A 19988-nucleotide genomic window follows, 5' to 3' on the forward strand; every position below is an offset into this window, starting at 1 on the left:
ACGACATCGCAGCATGGGCTAAAAGACGACAACGCAGAACGGCATCGAGCATCGAGAATCTGCAACGCAGCAGAATGCACCGAGCAAAGCGATGACGACGAAGACGCCGAGCAACGCGACACTGGCCACGCGCAGACAGCTCCAGAAAAGGACACCGCTGCACGTGGAGAGCCAACGTGGCCAAACCGTGGGAACCATCGTGGGTTCCCGACAGTAGGGCACAAGCTGGGCGATGATAAATCAGTTGTAATTAGGAGTTCGAAACGATAAGTCGAGTTGTAAAATTATCTCTAGGTTTAATAAAAATTTTTTTATGACCAAACGGTTATAAGAAAGTTTAACTGGCGCCCGAATAGGGACCTTTGGTGAGGAAAACCCAAGTGTTGTGAAGTGCAGTAACCGCGTTAGTGCTTGAGTTACGCCGACATAGACATTCGGAAGTCTATCCCGATCGCCTGTGAAAAGTGAAAACAAACTGATGTGCAGTGAACTTTAGTGACTGCGTTAGTGCTAGTGTCACAAGTGCATAGTGCAGAAGTTATCGAACACTTTAGGCAGCCGTGCGAGTTGGTACCAGAGTAGCCGATAGTTGCCAGCAACAGTCTATCGGAGGAAAAGGATTCTGCCGCCGCACCGAGAAGGAAGACATCACCAAAGGATTCCAAAACCAGCCCCGTCAGAGGAGGTGAAGAAAATCAGCCCCGTCAGAGGAGGTGAAGAAAGCCAGCCCCGTCAGAGGAGGTGAAGAAAACCAGCCCCGTCAGAGGAGGTGAAGGAAACAGCCCCGTAAGTGGAGGTGAACAATGCAACTGTTAATGTAAGTAATAATATTAAACATATTCACATCCGATAAAAGTGAGTGACAAAATCCGTGAAAATCGTGTGTCGGTATACGTGTCGATTAGTGTAATTCGAAATTTTGAAGTGAAATTCGTGAAAAAGTTAGGAGATTAGTCAAACTGGAGGAATTAGTCCAATCACTACGACAATTCTCAGTTTCAATAAAAGAGAAAGATAACGAAGGAAAAGAGAGTAATTACGAAATGGAGGCATTGATCAACAGAATCGCAGCCCTAGAGGCACGATTAGAAGAGAACAATATAACGGACGATTATAGAGATCCTCCACTATTTTTCGTAAAAAAGGACGGCAGCGCCATAAACCCGGAGACTTTCGAGAAGATCCCAGGTTTGGTGAAAGACCTTCCCGTTTTTTGTGGAGATCCAAGCGAACTCAACAGCTGGATCAGCGACGTTGATGGATTGATCAGGTTATACGAAACTACTCCTGGTCATACAGAAGAACAGCAAAATAAATACCATATGGTATGCAAGTTTGTTCGACGAAAGATTAGAGGAGAAGCTAACGATGCGTTAGTCGCATCGAACGTAGGGATCAACTGGAATAACATAAGGAGAACGCTTATCACATACTATGGAGAGAAACGCGACTTGGAGACGCTCGATTTCCAACTAATGAGCGCACACCAAAAGAGTCGATCTTTAGAGACGTACTACGATGAAATAAATAGACTGCTTTCGCTAATTGCGAATCAGATAAAAACGGATAGCAGATTTGCCCACCCAGAAGCCTCAAAAGCAATGATAGAGACGTACAATAAAAAGGCAATAGATGCGTTTATCAGAGGTCTAGATGGAGACGTATACAAATTCATAAGAAACTACGAACCGACTTCTCTAGCAGCAGCATACAGCTACTGCATAACATTCCAGAATTTGGAATGTAGAAAATTACTAACAAGACCAAGACAGGTAAACACACCCCCATCAGCACCAAGGAACCTAATACCACTCCCAACTCCCCATCCACCACCACGAGTATTTCAAAACCACCAAAGACCATTTATGACAAACAACACAAGACCACATTTTGGAATCAACCAGCCATTCCAGAATCATGCAAGAAATTTCCAGCGTCCAGCTTTTTATCAACCAAATCAGACACGACCAATATTTCAACGATCAAATTTTAACCGACCCAATTTCATGCAACATACGAACCAATTCCGCGGACCAGAACCGATGGAAGTTGACCATTCAATTAGGTCACAACAAATTAATTACGCGAATAGGCCCAATTCATCCAATGTAAGGCCTATGAAAAGACAACGAGCTTTCAACATAGAAACATTTCCGCAAGAAGGAAATCCATATGAAGACGAAACTGAAAGTCAGGCGTCATATGAACGATACATGAGAAATGTAGAGAAACAGGAGAAAACAAACAACACTTCATGTACAGCAGAACTAAATTTTTTAGAATGAAGTCTGCTTTGCCCTATTTTATATATCATGGTAAAGCAGGACAACAGATAAAAATTTTAATTGACACAGGATCCAATAAGAATTTCATAAACCCAAAACATGCGAAAATCTCACATGACGTAACGAAACCCTTTATCGTATCATCAGTAGGAGGAGACTTGCTTGTCACGAAATATTCACAAGCTAAAATATTTGCCCCTTATTCCGATGTAAATGTAAAATTTTATCATCTACAAGGACTGAAAACTTTCGATGCCATTATTGGTTACGATACCATCAAAGAAATGGGAGCATTCATAGATGCCAAAAGAGATTACTTTATTATAAAAGATAAAATAATACCTCTCTTACTATACCCGTTACAGGAAATTAACAGGATCGAAATAAGAGATCAACATCTTAACAACCAAGAAAAAGGAAAATTACATTCATTCCTTAACAAGTTTCAAGATTTATTTCAGCCACCTGACGAGAAATTACCATTTACAACAAAGGTTGAAGCAACCATATCTACGGATGACACCGAACCAGTTTACTGTAAGTCATACCCATACCCCTTGTCTCTCAAACATGAAGTGGAGACACAGATAAAAAATTACTAAACAATGGTATAATTCGACCATCCCGCTCACCATATAACTCACCTGTTTGGATTGTACCCAAAAAGGCTGATGCATCTAACGAAAAAAAGTATCGACTTGTGATCGATTATAGGAAACTAAACCTAAAAACTAAGAGTGATAGATATCCTATTCCAGACACGTCAACAGTTCTTTCGAATTTAGGAAACAATAAGTATTATACCACACTTGATTTAGCATCAGGCTTTCATCAAATTCGTTTGACAGAAAAAGATATCGAAAAAACCGCTTTTTCAATTAACAATGGGAAATATGAATTTTTACGACTACCTTTCGGTCTAAAGAATGCACCTTCTATATTTCAGAGGGTCATGGATGATGTTCTAAGGGAACATATCGGAAAAATCTGTCATGTCTACATCGACGATATAATAGTCTTTGGAAAGACATTTGATGAACATTTGAAAAATTTGGAAATTGTTTTGAACACATTACGCGAAGCCAATTTTAAAATACAACCAGACAAATCAGAATTTTTAAGAACTGAAGTTGAATTCTTAGGATTCATTGTCTCAGAACATGGTCTGAAACCAAATGAGAAAAAAATTCAAAGCATACAAAAATATCCCGAACCTAAAACTATCCGAGAGCTTAGAGCATTTCTAGGACTCTCCGGCTACTATAGAAGATTTGTTAAAAATTATGCTGCTCTAGCAAAACCTCTAACAAAACTCTTAAGAGGAGAGGATGGCCAAGGCCACTGTAAAATTACAAAAAATCAATCAAAAAATTTTCCGATTAAATTTGACGAAGACGCCACTCGCGCATTTAAAACTCTCAAGGAAATTTTATCATCCGAAGACGTTTTAGCGTACCCCGATTTTGATCATGGTTTTATATTAACCACAGACGCGTCCGACAAAGCAATCGGAGGTGTTTTATCACAAAAAATCAATGGTATTGAAAAACCAATAACGTTCATATCCAGAACATTATCGAAAACGGAAGAAAACTATGCTACCAACGAGAAGGAAATGCTTGCTATAGTTTGGGCTTTACATTCCTTGCGCAATTACATATATGGTGCAAAAATAACAATACTAACAGATCACCAACCTTTAACATATGCAATGTCGCCAAAAAATAACAATGCGAAACTAAAACGATGGAAAGCGTTCATCGAGGAACATAATTATGAGTTACGCTACAAACCTGGAAAAACTAACGTTGTAGCGGATGCGCTATCAAGAATCCAAATTAATTCTCTAACACCAACACAACATTCCGCTGATGATGATAGCAGTGAATATATACTGTCTACTGAAGCCCCCATTAACGCTTTTCATAACCAACTAATATTTAAAACAACTAACAATTCGTCCTATGAAATGATGACGCCGTTTCCAAAATTTAAAAGGCATATTTTTTGTGAACCAGAATTTACTAACCAATATTTAACAGACAAACTAAAAAGATTCCTCAATCCTAACATTATTAACGGTATACTAACCGATGAAGTAACTATGGGTCTTATTCAAGAAGTGTATAAAAATTTATTCAATCCGAAAACAATGCGATGTAGATTTTCTCAAATACAAGTTGAAGATTTAACAAATGAAGAAAAACAACTAGACGAAATTAAAAACATTCATAATTTTGCACATAGAAATTCGAAAGAGAATTCATTACAATGCATTAAAAGATTTTATTTCCCAACGATGAGAAAAGTAATAGAGTCATTTGTAAAAAATTGCGAAATTTGCAAAATGGAAAAGTATGATAGGAAACCACAACAATTTATACCAATAAAGACTCCAATCCCCAGATATCCAGGTGAAATTGTTCACATTGACATATTTGCGTATAACTCAAACTTGCTGTACCTTTCATCAGTAGATAAATTTTCCAAATATCTCAAAGTAAGATTCATCAAATCAAAATCTATTGCAGATATAAAAGAAGTAATGCAAGAACTTTTATATGATTGGAATTTACCAAAACATATCGTAATTGATAACGAATGCACATTTGTTTCAAATGTCATAGAGCAAATGATTAAAAATCTAGGTATATCTATTTTTAAAACTCCCGTAAATCGTTCAGAAACAAACGGTCAAATCGAAAGATGCCATTCAACAATTCGTGAGATAGGCAGGTGTATCAAGGCACTAAACCCAGAAATCACAGATAAAAATTTAGTGCAACAGGCTGTATACAAATACAACAACACCATTCATTCGTTTACGAAAGAGACCCCCAAAAACGTATATATCGGAGAACAATCGGAAGAAATGTCGTTTAGAGACAGAGCGTTATTAAGAGAAAAACTTGATAAAAAAATTATAAAACTATTCGAAGAGAAAAATGAAAAGATGAAAGATAAGAAATATAAAGACTATGAACCAAATCAATATGCGTACGAAAAGAGGAAAACAAATAATAAACGAGATAGTCGTTTCAATATGGTAAAGATTAAAGAAAATTATCCTACGTATGTAATCGATACACATAACAGAAAAATTCATAAAGTGAATTTAAGAAATCCGACTAATTGATTCATTATTCTTATCAATATGTACAATCCTTATCGCTATTTCATCGATAGAATCGAGTAAAATTAAGATACATAATGTAACAAATGATCCATTAGCCATAATACCGATAGGGAAAGCTAAAGTACAAATTGGGTACATTAGAACAATTCATCCAATAGATTTAGCCGATATCAACGAAACAATAGAGAAAACATTGCTAGATAGTCCAAATGGAATTTTTACTGAACCTATCGACAATTTAATTAGAATAAAAGCTAGCATGCTACAGGACACTTTGGCGAAAATCAAACCATTTGTGAAAAGGCAAAAACGATGGGACACGATAGGTAAAGTTTGGAAATGGATCGCCGGAACTCCTGACGCCGACGACCTACATGTCATTAACTCCACAATGAACTCCCTGATAGCAGAAAGCAACAAACAAATAATAATCAACCAAGGTTTCAACGACAGGCTGAAACAAATAACTGATGTCGCTAACCAAGTCGTAAATATCGAGAACGAACGCTATGAGTCATACCAAGTAGAAAATCGAAAACTTATTCTACTTCCCAACATAAATATGTTACAAGAAAAATTGGATGTCATAGAAGACGCTATACTGTTAGCTAAACACGGGATTCCGAGCAGTAAGCTACTATCCCTTGAGGATCTGACCTCAATAGAACAGTTCCTTGAAAAGAATAACATTAAATACAACACACCGGAAGAATTGCTAAGGCAATCAACTGCCCAAGTTGCAGTAAATGAAACTCATATACTATACATGCTAAAGTTCCCCAAACTATCTCCAAAAATCTACGAATACGACTATATCGATTCGATAATACAACACGATGCACGTATAATCGTCACACAGAACTATATATTACAAAATCAAACCCACGTATATTCCATGGCAGAGAAGTGCCAACAACAAGAAGACGTTTATATATGTCCGCAAATCGGCATACAACAACCCACAACATGCATTCAACAAATTGTGAAAAGAGAAGATTCACAATGTGACTACGAAAAGATTTATAGCCAAGGCTTCATAAAAAGAATCAAAGAAGACACAATACTAATCAATGACGTCATAGCAGAAATCGCATCAAACTGCAGCAAAATGAACCAAGTACTGAACGGTTCCTACGTCATACAATTCGAAAATTGTAACATCATCATTAATGGAGAAATTTATTCAAACAATGAAGTCACCATTCCTGGTAAACCATTTAAGTCAACAACAGGAATTAACATTGACAAAGGCGAAATCAAACATAGACCGCCTCTTCAACTGATACAAAACCTCACAATAGAACACAGAGAAAAGCTAAAAAGTATCAACCTACAAAACGACTCCTTGAGATGGAAATTTAACATATTTGGAGGAACATTTGCGTTAATATGCATATGCGCATGTATAATATTTCTATTCTTCCAATTCAAGAGAACTACAGTAAAAATAGACATGACTCAAGCGAAACAACTCGAAACCTTTGTCAGCCGACCTATCTCGTTCCACGCAGCAGCGAGACTTTGAGGGCAAAGTCACTTAAGAGGGGAGGAGTTAAGACATCGTAGCCGAGTTAAGCTGATCTCGCATCGAAGACGACATCGCAGCATGGGCTAAAAGACGACAACGCAGAACGGCATCGAGCATCGAGAATCTGCAACGCAGCAGAATGCACCGAGCAAAGCGATGACGACGAAGACGCCGAGCAACGCGACACTGGCCACGCGCAGACAGCTCCAGAAAAGGACACCGCTGCACGTGGAGAGCCAACGTGGCCAAACCGTGGGAACCATCGTGGGTTCCCGACAGTAGGGCACAAGCTGGGCGATGATAAATCAGTTGTAATTAGGAGTTCGAAACGATAAGTCGAGTTGTAAAATTATCTCTAGGTTTAATAAAATTTTTTTTATGACCAAACGGTTATAAGAAAGTTTAACTAGTATCTCTCCGTATTATTGGCGCGAGTCATAAGCCACCTGTTTATTTGTCCAGGTGTAATCCCACCGTGAAGAAGCAGTGACAGTCTACAGTGCTGCATTAAAAACCTCCATTGGAGACCTTCTAGAGCTTGGCTAAAGGTAGATATACGTCTTACGAAACGGAGAAATTCTGTTATAAACTTTTTCACTTACCTTAATTGACATTTACAAGCTTTTTTATAGAAAACAATACTGTTCTGCATTGTACAAAATCGTGATTTATCGAAGTTTAATTTCTCATTTGACTAGTCAACATTATTATCACTATTACGAAAATACGTTATGTCAACTTAAAACAATTTTAAAGTTTGAAAATTTGTTAAATTTACAGGTAGATATCTATTTCTACAATAAAATACAGTATTATTTAGAACAATTTGTTTCTTAACACAAAAAAAATGAAAATAATATGTTTGAATAATATGAATTGAAAATAATATGAAATTTTGTACTGCTAATTCCTGTAAAGTTGAACAAATTCCATCGGAAGCACTTGAAAGATCTCAGATACAGAAGGGTTATTTTGCATATGATGCTTGTTCCACGTTTTTCTCTTTCCATTTTCCTGCTGAACATTCCATTCCAGAAACTACTCCCTTCGGCTTTACACTCTTGTCCACCTTCTCAGACATTGGTCCTTCCTCATCTTCCTCATCTTTCCGAAGATAGTACAATAAAGAGAAAGATAACCCTGTCGTGTGCGCCGCTTGCTGTCACCTAGTGTTCTAGATTTTCGCTTCAAATATGGGTCACCGAAGGGGGCAAATCTTGGAGTTCAATGACCGTCTCAACACCGTCGTGTGTAGAGCCGCTCTGTTCTCATGTCTGCGTCGCGTTTGTTGTCGCTAGTGTGTTAGGTATAGTTATTGCTAATTGAACTACCTTCGCTACCATTGTTGAAACGATTAAACTTTTATTGTTAGCTTTAGTTTAAGTTTAACCTTTACTCAGTTCAAACAACGTTACGTTATTTTACCTCCATCGTTAAACAGTGTCATCTCTTCAATTGTTTTGAACGGAAAATCGATTCGCAAATATTTTAAGGAATGAGTATTTTCACTTATTACATTAATTTTACTAATTACAATAAGTTTGCTCAAAAAAAAATACTTGCAACGGAATTATGAATTAACATTACCGTTCACTTCCTAATCTTTTTGAATCCCAACGCAAATGCATTTCGATTCGTTTTATTGTCACACTTGAATCGCGTGAAATGATTTAACTTTAAATATCATCTGTTGTTTGTAATGAAATTAATTATAACACCAAAAATGGTAGAATTGTGTGGTACGTACGTTGTTCATGTTAGGTTATTAAATTATGTATTGTGTGAATAATAAATATAAACTTACTTAAATACCTGTTTGTTAGCTATTTTTCAATATATTAAAACGACAGTGCTAAAACTGGTATGGCAACTATTTTTATGGGCTTCGTAACCTCGGTTCGTCATCGTGAAATGAATTCCGCCTACGAATGAATGCGTTTGGTTGTATCTGCACATTTTTAAGTTGTGTAACACAATATTCTACACTATATTTCATTTGTTCTGAACAAAACATGTTGAACGAGCTTCTGCCCGTTGTTTGTAAATATCGCATATTAACATGTATTGTAAATGAAGTATTTCAATATCGTTTATTGGTAGTGACATATTTAGATTAACAAATAAATAGCTTTATTGACGTGATCGATCGGTGGGGCTTTAGGTGTGATGTAATTGACTTCATTCACAGAGCAAAATGTAGTCAAGTAGCTGCATATATTATACTTATTTTGATTATGATTCCAAATTTATATAAATTTCTATGTTACTTAATAATTTTTGCCTGTTCTAAAATGTCTGTTAAACCATAACAAAATATAATTTCAACAGCGCTTATCTGTATGTTTTGGTCTAATATAAACCGACGCCAATATATATATAACAATCAGTATATAAACCAAACTATTATTAGTTCAGCTTCAAACAATAGCAAATCTTCAATTGCCAAACAGTTAAATGGCAGCCTCAATTCGACTAAGTCCAAATATAAAACCGTCTAGCTAAAAAAACAACGGTTACACAAAACGAAAAAAAACAGCAGTCGAAGCCCTAATTTGAATACTGACCAGCTGACTGGAGAAAGTCTGAACAGAAATTCGTGTGAGTTCATTAACCGAGCGTTACCTAAAGCAAAAGTCTGCACCATCCTCTTACTGAGTCTTACACCCAAACTCGCGACGTCTACCCCTGCCACAAGTACGTTATCATCAGGTCGGTCTTTATATCTCAGACTTGTCTCGAAACGTGAGGAGAATGAGGTATGACGAAAAACGAGGTTTACTTCGGTACCGGTCATACTACTGATGACCAGCTTGACCGGCCATGGTAGTCAAGCTGATCTTTTTGTCTGCCCGTTAGGTGTTTACTAGGCATTTGACCAATTTAATGATTGACCAATACGTGATCGCTATTTTCTTTCGTTTTCGGGACATATTTCTGCAAAGTTTGGTTCGTAAGGTTCGTTAGTTTATATTCATTGAACAGTTTATACTGATACACCAATTCCATATAGAAATTATATTATTCCATATACGTGTGAATGCTGCTGAATAGTTCTATGTACAGTGTCTTGAAATTTCTTTTCAAAACGAACAAACAAATCAAACAAATAACATACAACAACGATTTTTGAATCATACAGGGTGAAAAGAATGCAGCCAAATTATAGTGCACTATTATATGAATATATAAATGTGTGTTTAAACACATGTTTGAATGTTTGGTGTCGTTTGAACAAAAAACAAAAAAGATGAGAACGCTTGGGAAATGTATCACAAATTAAATTTAGTAATAAATATAATTATAATTCACCTATTGAGCGTTATGGATACAATCGATTATGTAACAGATTGCATTTAACCTTTTGTTGATAATCAATGCAAACAGTGTAGGTTAAATATTTAAAGATTGCAGATTAAAACAGCACTTGGTTGCAACAATTGCGCCGTAAAAGAAACTCATTTACAATGATTTACCAAAGGTTGGTATCGTTCTGTGTTAAAACGAAGCCTCAATACTGGTGAAGCGTTTGCGAAGTTGGTTGATTCAAGAGTAACAGAACTCGAAGGAGGAAGTATGTGACATCAAAAGACCGCAAACCGGTAAGTTGTTTATTAGCGGCAATCGAGATACTGGTCGAACGGAGTAACGCGATGGCCCAAAGGTTCAATTACCTTTGATAGTGAAAGTCCCAACACTTTGCAATGTGTATGTTTACCATGTCCGCATTCGTATATGAATGTGCGACCAGAGTTCAGGACAACTTGGCAAACTGCTAATCGGTAAATGAAACTAACAAGATAATATACAGGAATACGGAAAAAGATATTTACCACACCGCAAGGTATTGGGTAGGCAGCAGGCTGTCCAACCAGTTGCTACCTGATTTTATTCAATACGGTTATATGTTCATGAGATCGGTTGTTGAACTCTTAGCACACATTTTTGCTGGAATGGACAGTAGGTTCGGTGATCTGGTAAAAAAATCGCTCCTTCGAAAAGGTGGTCGAATAAATATTTTGAGTTTCTGACATTGGAATAAAATGTCGCATATTTGGTAATTAAAATTGACATTTTTGATTTTGTTTTAAATAAAAAATCTAAGTCTTTACTTCTCACACGTTCATTTAATCTAAAGAATAGCGTCAAGAGGGTTGATGGTTGTCATGTGCGTGGCTAATGAATTTTCTTAATAATTGATTTAATTAATAAGTGTTCTTGTTCGCTTTAGGTATTGATGAAATCCTAATGCAAACAACTCATATTTTAGTTGAACGATCTCATTAAGTATGGACTAAATTTCGGCAAAATGGATTTCAGTTTGTATTTGCTACAATATTTCGAACATCCTTCGTGAAGTGTTTCAAAAACGGTTTTTTTCAATCAATCAATTTCGTTGAGCCCTTGAAACGAATTGAATAATTGGAAAACTTTGTTATGCATCATCTTTGGCATTTTTAGCCCTGTCATTCTGCGTAAGTGTCAGTACTTGTCCTTGTTTTTTCTATATTTTATTAATATTTATTCGAAAGTTTTTGATCTTTCTATTCCGTTTTCTATGAAGTATCTGCTGAGTTGAGATTATGTCTTTTTTTAACAACATTTTGAAACTTTTTGGTTTCTGAACATCATTCACAATATTTTCTTTGATTTAAATTGGATATAAAATCTTCCTTCTTCCTTCTTTTGATTATTTAAAACAAGCTATCTGGTCGATTATTATTTCATGGGTCAATGTACATACATACATAACACATCACATGGGAAATATAACCACGGAAGCCTTATTGTTAATATTTCTTTATCCCACAGTTTAAGTAAGTTTTATCCCACAAATGGACTTCTCTTTTTCAACTCATGAATTCGACCTGCTGGAACATGCCTGCCATCTAATGGTTTACTAGACTTATTGATACCACGTAGTCGAATAGTCAGCCTTAAGCACGGGAGAACGGCCTTCAAATGAGATTCGAACCCCGGTTCAGGCGTGTGAAGACGAGCGCTGCTTAAATTGTAATTACTTTTTTATCTTTTGGCCCTACAGACTGAAGTGGTCTTAGCCTGCCATTTCTGACTTCCTTGGCCCTGTCCTGGCGTATGAGAACACAGTCTTGACGGGATTTTGTTCACAGTCCTGCCATCTGAATACCGGTGCAACTCTCGTCTCGGGCACTAGAACACCCCACCATTCATTCATAACGGCTACCATTAGGTATTGAGGCACGAGCTCTTTCAAATGCTATAAAAAAATCTTTTGACAAACAAAACCTCGCATAGCATCGCGAACGGGATTTCAGGAACATACTTCACTGTTCGGTGCCGAAATCGGGCAGAAGAAGGATTCTTGTATGGTTGCACGCATCCTTCAAACTAAGCAGTTATATCAGAAGCAGGAGTGTATGCTGTTTACAATTCATATGCTATGTCACATTTACGGTTCAAGACAAAAACAATCAATCGGGTCAGGAATATATCACTTTTGATAAAAATTGAATGGGGAAGAACCTCCAGCACCCGCTAGGATTTCGTACAGCGCTTAGAATAATGGAATTAGAAGCGTTGACTATTTGAAAACACTCTGCATGTAAAGTGTTAGTTATTTATAACGCGATTGACATCATTACATGCTAAGCAGATTTTATTAATTTATATATTAAATCTGAACTGATTATAAAATCAGCCATTGTATTTATATTATTCCTCTTTGTTATTGTACCCATAAACAAATGCACCTCGATTGTTGCTGCTCATAGGTCTAAATTGGCCTTGTTGGCCTGCTGCTACCAAGACTTTCGTTGTCGTTTTGGACAACAGGGTGATCCATTGTAAACGACCATGTCGTTTTCGACTATGCTATGACAACGGTACAAGCAAGTTTTTATCCATCAGTTTCGGCAAGTTTCCATCAGTAGACGCAGTTCAAGTACAACAGAACAAAAGCTTAAAATTGAAACCATGAGATGAAGTATTGAATGAATATAACACAATATGTTCTACACGACAAGTTTCAATTAGAGTTGAAAATTGAATGCTATAAATATCATTTCTACAAAGAAAGGAGGTCAAAAGAACAAGTCATCGACCTTTTCCAGCTTTATGTTATGATAGTTCACGTATGATTTTCTCACATGTATTTGTGCAAAAAGCTGTGTAAGACTTACAGTGGGCGTCGGAAAACACGATTCGTTACAGTGCACTATGGGTAAGGATTGTAAAATTGTTACTTGAATACAGGGTTTTTAGTAAATAAGGCAATAGAATCTATTTTTATTGTAGGGTCCTTAGATGGAATGGCAAACAATGCGAGTTGATATGGAAATGGCTTCAGATGACAGGGGAATCTAATACCTTTTATTGCAATATCCTCAGATGATATTGTCATAGTAGTCATTGATATTGTACGCACTTATCCGTGCGCTGGGAAAACGCGTACAATTTCAACAGTCACTATAACAATTTTTTTTAATGATCGACTGTGATGCTGGCTTATTCAATACATTGAATTCTACTATAACTCAAGGGTTCAATGTCTTTAACTCCTTTGACGTAATTCGGCACCCTTTGGTTTGAACAAATCTACTAGAACCGGTCGAACCGAATAAATACGCATGTCGTCTGCCACCGGGATATGGATCGATTTGCAAAATTAAATCGTTTTTATAGGTGAGCTACATTATAGGCGCACAATTTGCAGGACCTGTATAAACGACACAAGCTGCGTGAGCATACTTCTACTGAGCGTAAAGAAAATGAGGTGGCTCCGGAGGTTCGGTTTTTAGGTCAGCTGCGGTAAGCGATAACGACGCCAGGAGAGGATCTGGCTTAAATGAATGCTGCCATGACCATCATGCAAAGTTATTCCTACTGGTTGGAAGAGCAACGACCAATGGTAAAACAACTGCACTTGTGCGCCAATTAGGGATGGGCAGATCCGACCATTTGCCGGATCGGATCTGGCCGGAGTGCTCCGCTGCCAGAGTCGAGTCCGGATCACGATTCCGCGCTCCGGTATTTTAACGGGGGTGCAGCGGTGTTGTCGTGTGATTATCCATAATCATATGAAAATTATGCCAAATAAAGACCGGCACCGCACAGTATTGCTGGAAACATACTGATCAAAGTTATACTGATCCGGACTCGTTTTGATTCCGGACACGTTTTGATTCCGGACCAAAATTAGCTATAAAATGCCACGGGCTTAAAATCATTTGAACGTGTGAGTTTATACACCCAAACAAATTTGCCAAATTTGAGTAAGCAGCCGCTGTTAAAGGAAAATGAATCACAGTAAGCGAAAATAAACAAAGAAGAGTAAATCTCCGTCGCCTCCATAATTCTACCCGTAAATTATACCGCCAAGCAACCGGCTGGCAAGGACAAAGAAGAGAGGAGATAACGCAGAACAGTATGCACGACATTTGCAGCAGAACAGGAATCCGAAGCGCGGAATCAAAAATGAGTCCGGAATCGAAAACGAGACCGGAACAAAAAACGAGTCCGGAATCAAAACGATTCCTAAACTGGTCAGAATCGTTCTTTCGGATCAGATCTTACTCATTTATATGCTGGATCGGATCGGAATCGTGATTTCGGACCGGAGCGCCCATCCCTAGCGCCAATAGTTAAGTTGAAACGCATGACAGTATTAAGAAACAAGATATGGCAAGCTGGCATCAAAACACCCTAGCCCTCCGAGAGAAAAAAAGAAGATAGAGAGAGCGAGAGAAACAGGGAGAAATAGGGAGAAAGACAGAGAGAAAGAGTCACAGGTAACAGGGGGCAAACGCTAAGGGAGGACATTGTTTCGAAAATCAACTTTTCCCATTGCGGAACAACGCTCCTGAGCTTGTTGAGGTAGGGAAAGCTAATTGAACCCAGAAATCCAAATGCCAATGGTGTTGTTGTCGCTGCTGTTGTCATCATCACAGTCGTGATCGCAAACGTGGTCTTGAGTAGCAACACCGATAGCTAGTTTGTTTGTGTCGGATACGAGGCCAGGAAGGAAGAACGAAAACCAAGCCACCATCGAGCGACTTGCCCGATCGCGTACCGCGCGCGCCTTCAACGTCGCAGACGGATATTATGAAAGTACGGAATCCCGCAATTCGCTGGAGGTACACCTAAGATGCTGGCAATGACGACGCGGAAGGGCCGAGTGGGCCGACCGGACCTGGAGCTAAGGGTGTGTGGAAAAGTTACATTCGTCCCAGTTTTTCTTCTTTCTTCATCATTTCTCCTGCTTCTACTGTTCTTTGAGTCTGACGTAGAGGCTGCCAAGTAGGTTACCCGACTTCCTTGAGGGTGGCTGCGACCAGGTAAAACGCGCCGGTCCTCAAGCCTCTCGCCCGAGCGTTTGTACGTTACTTCACCCAGAAGAAGAAGGCTTTGCATCCCGGTTCAGATAAATATTACTGGGACGAAGGAAATTATATCATTGTATTATGGTGTGAACTACTTTCTTCGCATGTCTTGACTTTACACGGCAAAAGAGAAAACTGTGCGGTAGATTTTATATCCGGTAAGACGGGGAACCGCGCCAACGCGCTACTGATTGGATATTGATAGAGGCGTTGCGATGAAACGTTAGTTTTCGACACTAGTTGCTTAGAACTATAATATTAAATTAAAATAAAAACCATTATCTCTACACAATTATCTACTTAGTATTGATATTTGTTAAAATCAAAACCTATTTATTGGCATTTTATCGAACAGTGTTCCAACACTATTTGTAATTTACTTTTTAATTCATTTTAAATTTTACTTTTTACTTGACCATTGTTCGTATCAGTCAGCGTATGATACGGGTCATGCTTGTGGAATCACGATCCAGCCTATGTAGGTCACGGTTAAGTTTGTTAGATCAAGCGCAGGCCATTAAATGGAGTATAAAATGTGTATTCCCTCACACCAGGAGATTTAATTCATAATCGGCTCCGACTTCTGTCGACTCAGTATCGTACATTTTTATTATTATTATGCGCCAATGCGAAGCATGAATGGTGACATAAATCGGGCACTATTTAATTTATCTTGGTAACCCTTAATGTGCATAAAATAAGTTGATAATTATTCCAACCATTTAGCGAATCACATTACTGTAACAGATTTGTTTTTGTTTGTTTGAACTGTACGATCATTCACTAAATGCTTGTGCCTTGTAACGAGAACCAGAAATGTGCAATTATTTGACATGATTCGCTGAGTTCAGGTTTCAATGCTATGATCATCAAATTTCTACCTCTGCTACGATCGGCATACTGCGTTACCTGGCATTTCGGAACGGAATTTAATGAATAATTTTTGTTGCTTACGTATCATGTGTTGATAATCGGCGAAGTAGATAAATAAATATATGTATATATGCTTTTCTTATTGACAGTACTATTTCACTGATAAATAGTAAGCAACAGGCTCTACATGAGTTTTCGAATCAACTATGTTTGCCAAAAAAACACCAGTCTAGTGAAACAGTCTAGTTGAGAAAAAGCAAAATTAAGTTTTTACCTCTACGCAAACATGGCAACATCCGAGTCGAAGGAGAATCATAAGAACAATACCAATGGAGCTCAAGACCAATCGTTGGTTTTAATGATGTTCTAAGCATGGCAATAATAAACGTAAGCGAACAATGCTGAAAGGTTGAGAAAGAATGATGACAAATAGTGAAAGAAGAAAAATAAAAAGCTGTCCCCGCGGTTCTGGCGTTGTTGAAGCCGGTCAGTTTCTCGAAGACCGGCTCGGCTGTTGGTACCGGGCCGTGACGTTCTTAAGGGCGATCTCCACGCAGAGCTGCTTTTATTTAGAGTTCTGGTTGGGCTTTTCAATTTGCAAGTGTGATCAACTGGATTATACTACCAAATTCTGTACCGACTGGAGACATTTTTAAGTGATTGCAGTGAGAAAAAGGCTCCCAGTTTGCGCCTAACAACAGAAACAAAAGCACAATCGTGAAGTGACGACGTTCCGGTCATATGTTTATATCGGTGCTGTAAACGGTATCGCGGTGCTTGCTAAACAGTCCTGGTCCATTCATTATAACCTTAGGTATCTATCCAGCAAAAGTGTAGTGTGTTTTTATGTTCGGGTTTGCGTTGATAGACATTTTATCAAACTCTTTGTGGACCATTCTTGTTGTTTGTAAGTTAAAACTACCAGACCTAAATTAAAACACAACATTCTTCACACGCATTGCTTGTTGTGTTCGTGGCTACGAGTGTGTGGGTGCGTGATGGTGTGCGTGAGAATGCTCCTTCTATGTGTATGTGGTTGGCTGTGGGTAAATAATAAAGTAAACTTATTCTATATCGTGCCAGTGTTTTGCTACCACTACAGACCTGCTTGGTTTTTAACAATTAATATTTTTTAGTGCCCAATTCATTTGGTATTGTACTTGTTAGCAGCGAGAAACAACAGACTGTTGTCCAGCAATAGATATCGTAAGCTAATGCATACGCACATCTATGCAACCTTATACGTATACATCGAAACTCAACATAAATTAACTGTTTCAGGGGTCGGCAAACAGCGCTTTGATTTTATGCTTGGTTCAATGACGATCATTTCAGAGAACGTATCGAGGCCGTTCTTAGCGAATTCAAACTAAAAAGTTTAATATTTTTATTGGTCGACAATTTTTTTATGGAGAACTATCAAAATTGCCATTGTTAAAACACTACTTTTAATTCAATTTTGAAATCAATTTCCAAATTGTTGCTAACTCCTGCGACTTTATACATACGTACTGTCCCCGAATACAAATCCAGGATGTTGTAGTGCGTATTTTGTGTGATCTACCCTTATGTTGAAACATGATAAGGAAAATCATTAATGCCCAGCAAGGGCTACCTACCACACAGCTCTACACTCGGTTCATATGAACAGTGTAAGAAGACTTGGCAGCCTTCCGTCATTCTCCTGACGTGACCGGCACACCGGCAGCCTGGCGAGGCTTATTCCCTGCACAATAGTAAGGTCTTTGTACAGCGCATTGGGTCCGTCGAAACAGCAGATCCATTATCCTCCCATACGCATAAGGTATCATTTTAATAATAATTATAATAATTTCTCAGAAGAAAAAAGCGTCTGCATATAGAAAGCTGAAATGAATATTCTGTGGAATTTATGGTTTAAAATAGAGCTTAATCAACAGGAACATCGAACAGGTCATGAAAAGTTGAAAAAAGTGACGAATCTTATCATTACTCCTGGCATGAGTTGATCTTTCTTATTCGCTAATACAATCAAAGAATCTATGTCGATGATGTAAATGCAAGGAGGAAAACACAGAAGACATAAGTAAACCGCGGTGTGCATTGCTATATTGATAAAACCATTATTTTTCCCCTATCACCTATTACAGCCCAGCCATGTTGATGCCCGTAACACTGATATTATTCCTGTTGGGATGCTTACTGATTAGCTTATACAGTCGATATGGAAAGCCTCCCGGACCATATGGTTTGCCATTTATCGGATACTTACCATTCATTGATCCTCGCAAACCGTACGAAACATTTACTCGACTCGCAAAGCGGTACGGTCCCATTTATGGTTTGTGGCTGGGGCAAGTTTATGCGATCGTAGTTACTGATCCTGCGCTAATTCGTACCATTTTGGCGCGTGAGGAAGCTACTGGTCGGGCTCCACTATTTATTACGCACGGCATTATGGGAGGTTACGGTGAGTTGATTATGAGGAAAATCAAATAAAAGAATATATGGTGCATTTCAAATAAATTCATCTGACATACCCTTAATACACGATGCGAAACATCTTTGAAAAAAAATTGGGAGTGCTCAAAATTTATATAGGACAAAGAAATCAATAATTGTAAATTATTTTTATCAAGGCTGTAACTTCCTAAAATCTCATTTTAGGGTTAATTTGTGCCCAAGGCAATTTGTGGCGTGACCAGCGCCGGTTATCAATCGAGTGGCTTCGTCACTTGGGTATGATCAAATATGGTACATCGCGTTTAAACCTTGAACGTAGGATCGTATCTGGGCTCAACGAATTGATCGAGGTAATATGTACATTTTGAACGTAATAGTACTATTTTGTTAGTTTTATATAGCAAAAATTTTTATGATGGTCGCAAGTATCCATGAAGACGCTTTTCGATCTGGTTTACGATACGTTTCCTACGCTACGCTTACGTTTTCTTTCACATGTGCCTGCAGGATATCAACAGCAGAGCATCTAAGGAAAAACATGGTTTCAACCCATCGGCTATCATACACCACACGCTGGGTAATTTATTAAATGATCTAGTCTTTGGCATAAAGTACGAGAAGAGCGATACCACATGGAAATATTTGCAGCATCTTCAAGAGGAAGGCGTCAAGCATATTGGAGTATCAATGGCTGTTAATTTCTTGCCACTGTTAAGGTAATATAATGTTTTGTTTTGCCTTTATTCACTTATCCCCTTACTTCTCTTAAACTGTTTACCAATCTTTGATGATGGTTGTAGTGTTAATTATTTACTGTTTGTATTTACTATCTATTTTTAATTAATTACACAGACATTTGCCCAGCACTCGAAAGACAATAAATTTTCTTCTCGATGGAAAAACTAAAACTCACTCGATTTATGACACAATCATCGCTGAACAGCGCAACAAAATGCGTACCCCGGATGCGCCACATGAACAAGAGCAAGAATGCATTTTAAAGTGCTTCTTGAAGGAAGCCGCAAAGCGGCAAGAAGCAGGCCGCCTGGATGCCGCATTTTGCGATGACATACAGCTGCGTCATTTGATGGCGGACCTGTTCGGAGCGGGAGTCGATACAACATTTACTACGATTCGCTGGGCTTTGCTGTATATCGCGCTTTACCCAACGGTTCAGCAGCGCCTCCGAGAAGAGCTAAAACAAAGGTTGGTCGCGAGTGAGTCACCTTCGTTGAATGATGTGGAAGCATTGCCCTACTTGCGCGCTACCATTGCGGAAGTGCAACGTATTCGTACCGTTGTACCAGTCGGCATACCACACGGCACAACAAAGGTAAATCCTAAAGTTACATTTACGATCAACACAT

General features: G+C 38.2%; 1 protein-coding gene across 10 annotated transcripts in view; it reads left to right on the forward strand.

Annotated features, from left to right (window-relative positions):
• The window catches only part of LOC118507733 (cytochrome P450 306a1), a 38795-nt gene that overhangs the window by 17915 nt on the left and 892 nt on the right, over positions 1-19988 (forward strand). The window contains exons 1-5 of one of the 10 annotated variants that reach the window (XM_036046698.1): positions 15848-16566; positions 18309-18628; positions 18826-18971; positions 19129-19337; positions 19474-19954. In XM_036046698.1, the coding sequence (XP_035902591.1) occupies positions 18316-18628; positions 18826-18971; positions 19129-19337; positions 19474-19954 (1149 nt within the window). In that variant the 5' untranslated portion in view covers positions 15848-16566; positions 18309-18315. The other 9 variants (XM_036046696.1, XM_036046697.1, XM_036046694.1 and 6 more) reach the window with 9 other exon arrangements.

This window comes from Anopheles stephensi, chromosome 2 (assembly GCF_013141755.1).
Source record: "Anopheles stephensi strain Indian chromosome 2, UCI_ANSTEP_V1.0, whole genome shotgun sequence".
Classification (NCBI taxonomy): domain Eukaryota; kingdom Metazoa; phylum Arthropoda; class Insecta; order Diptera; family Culicidae; genus Anopheles; species Anopheles stephensi.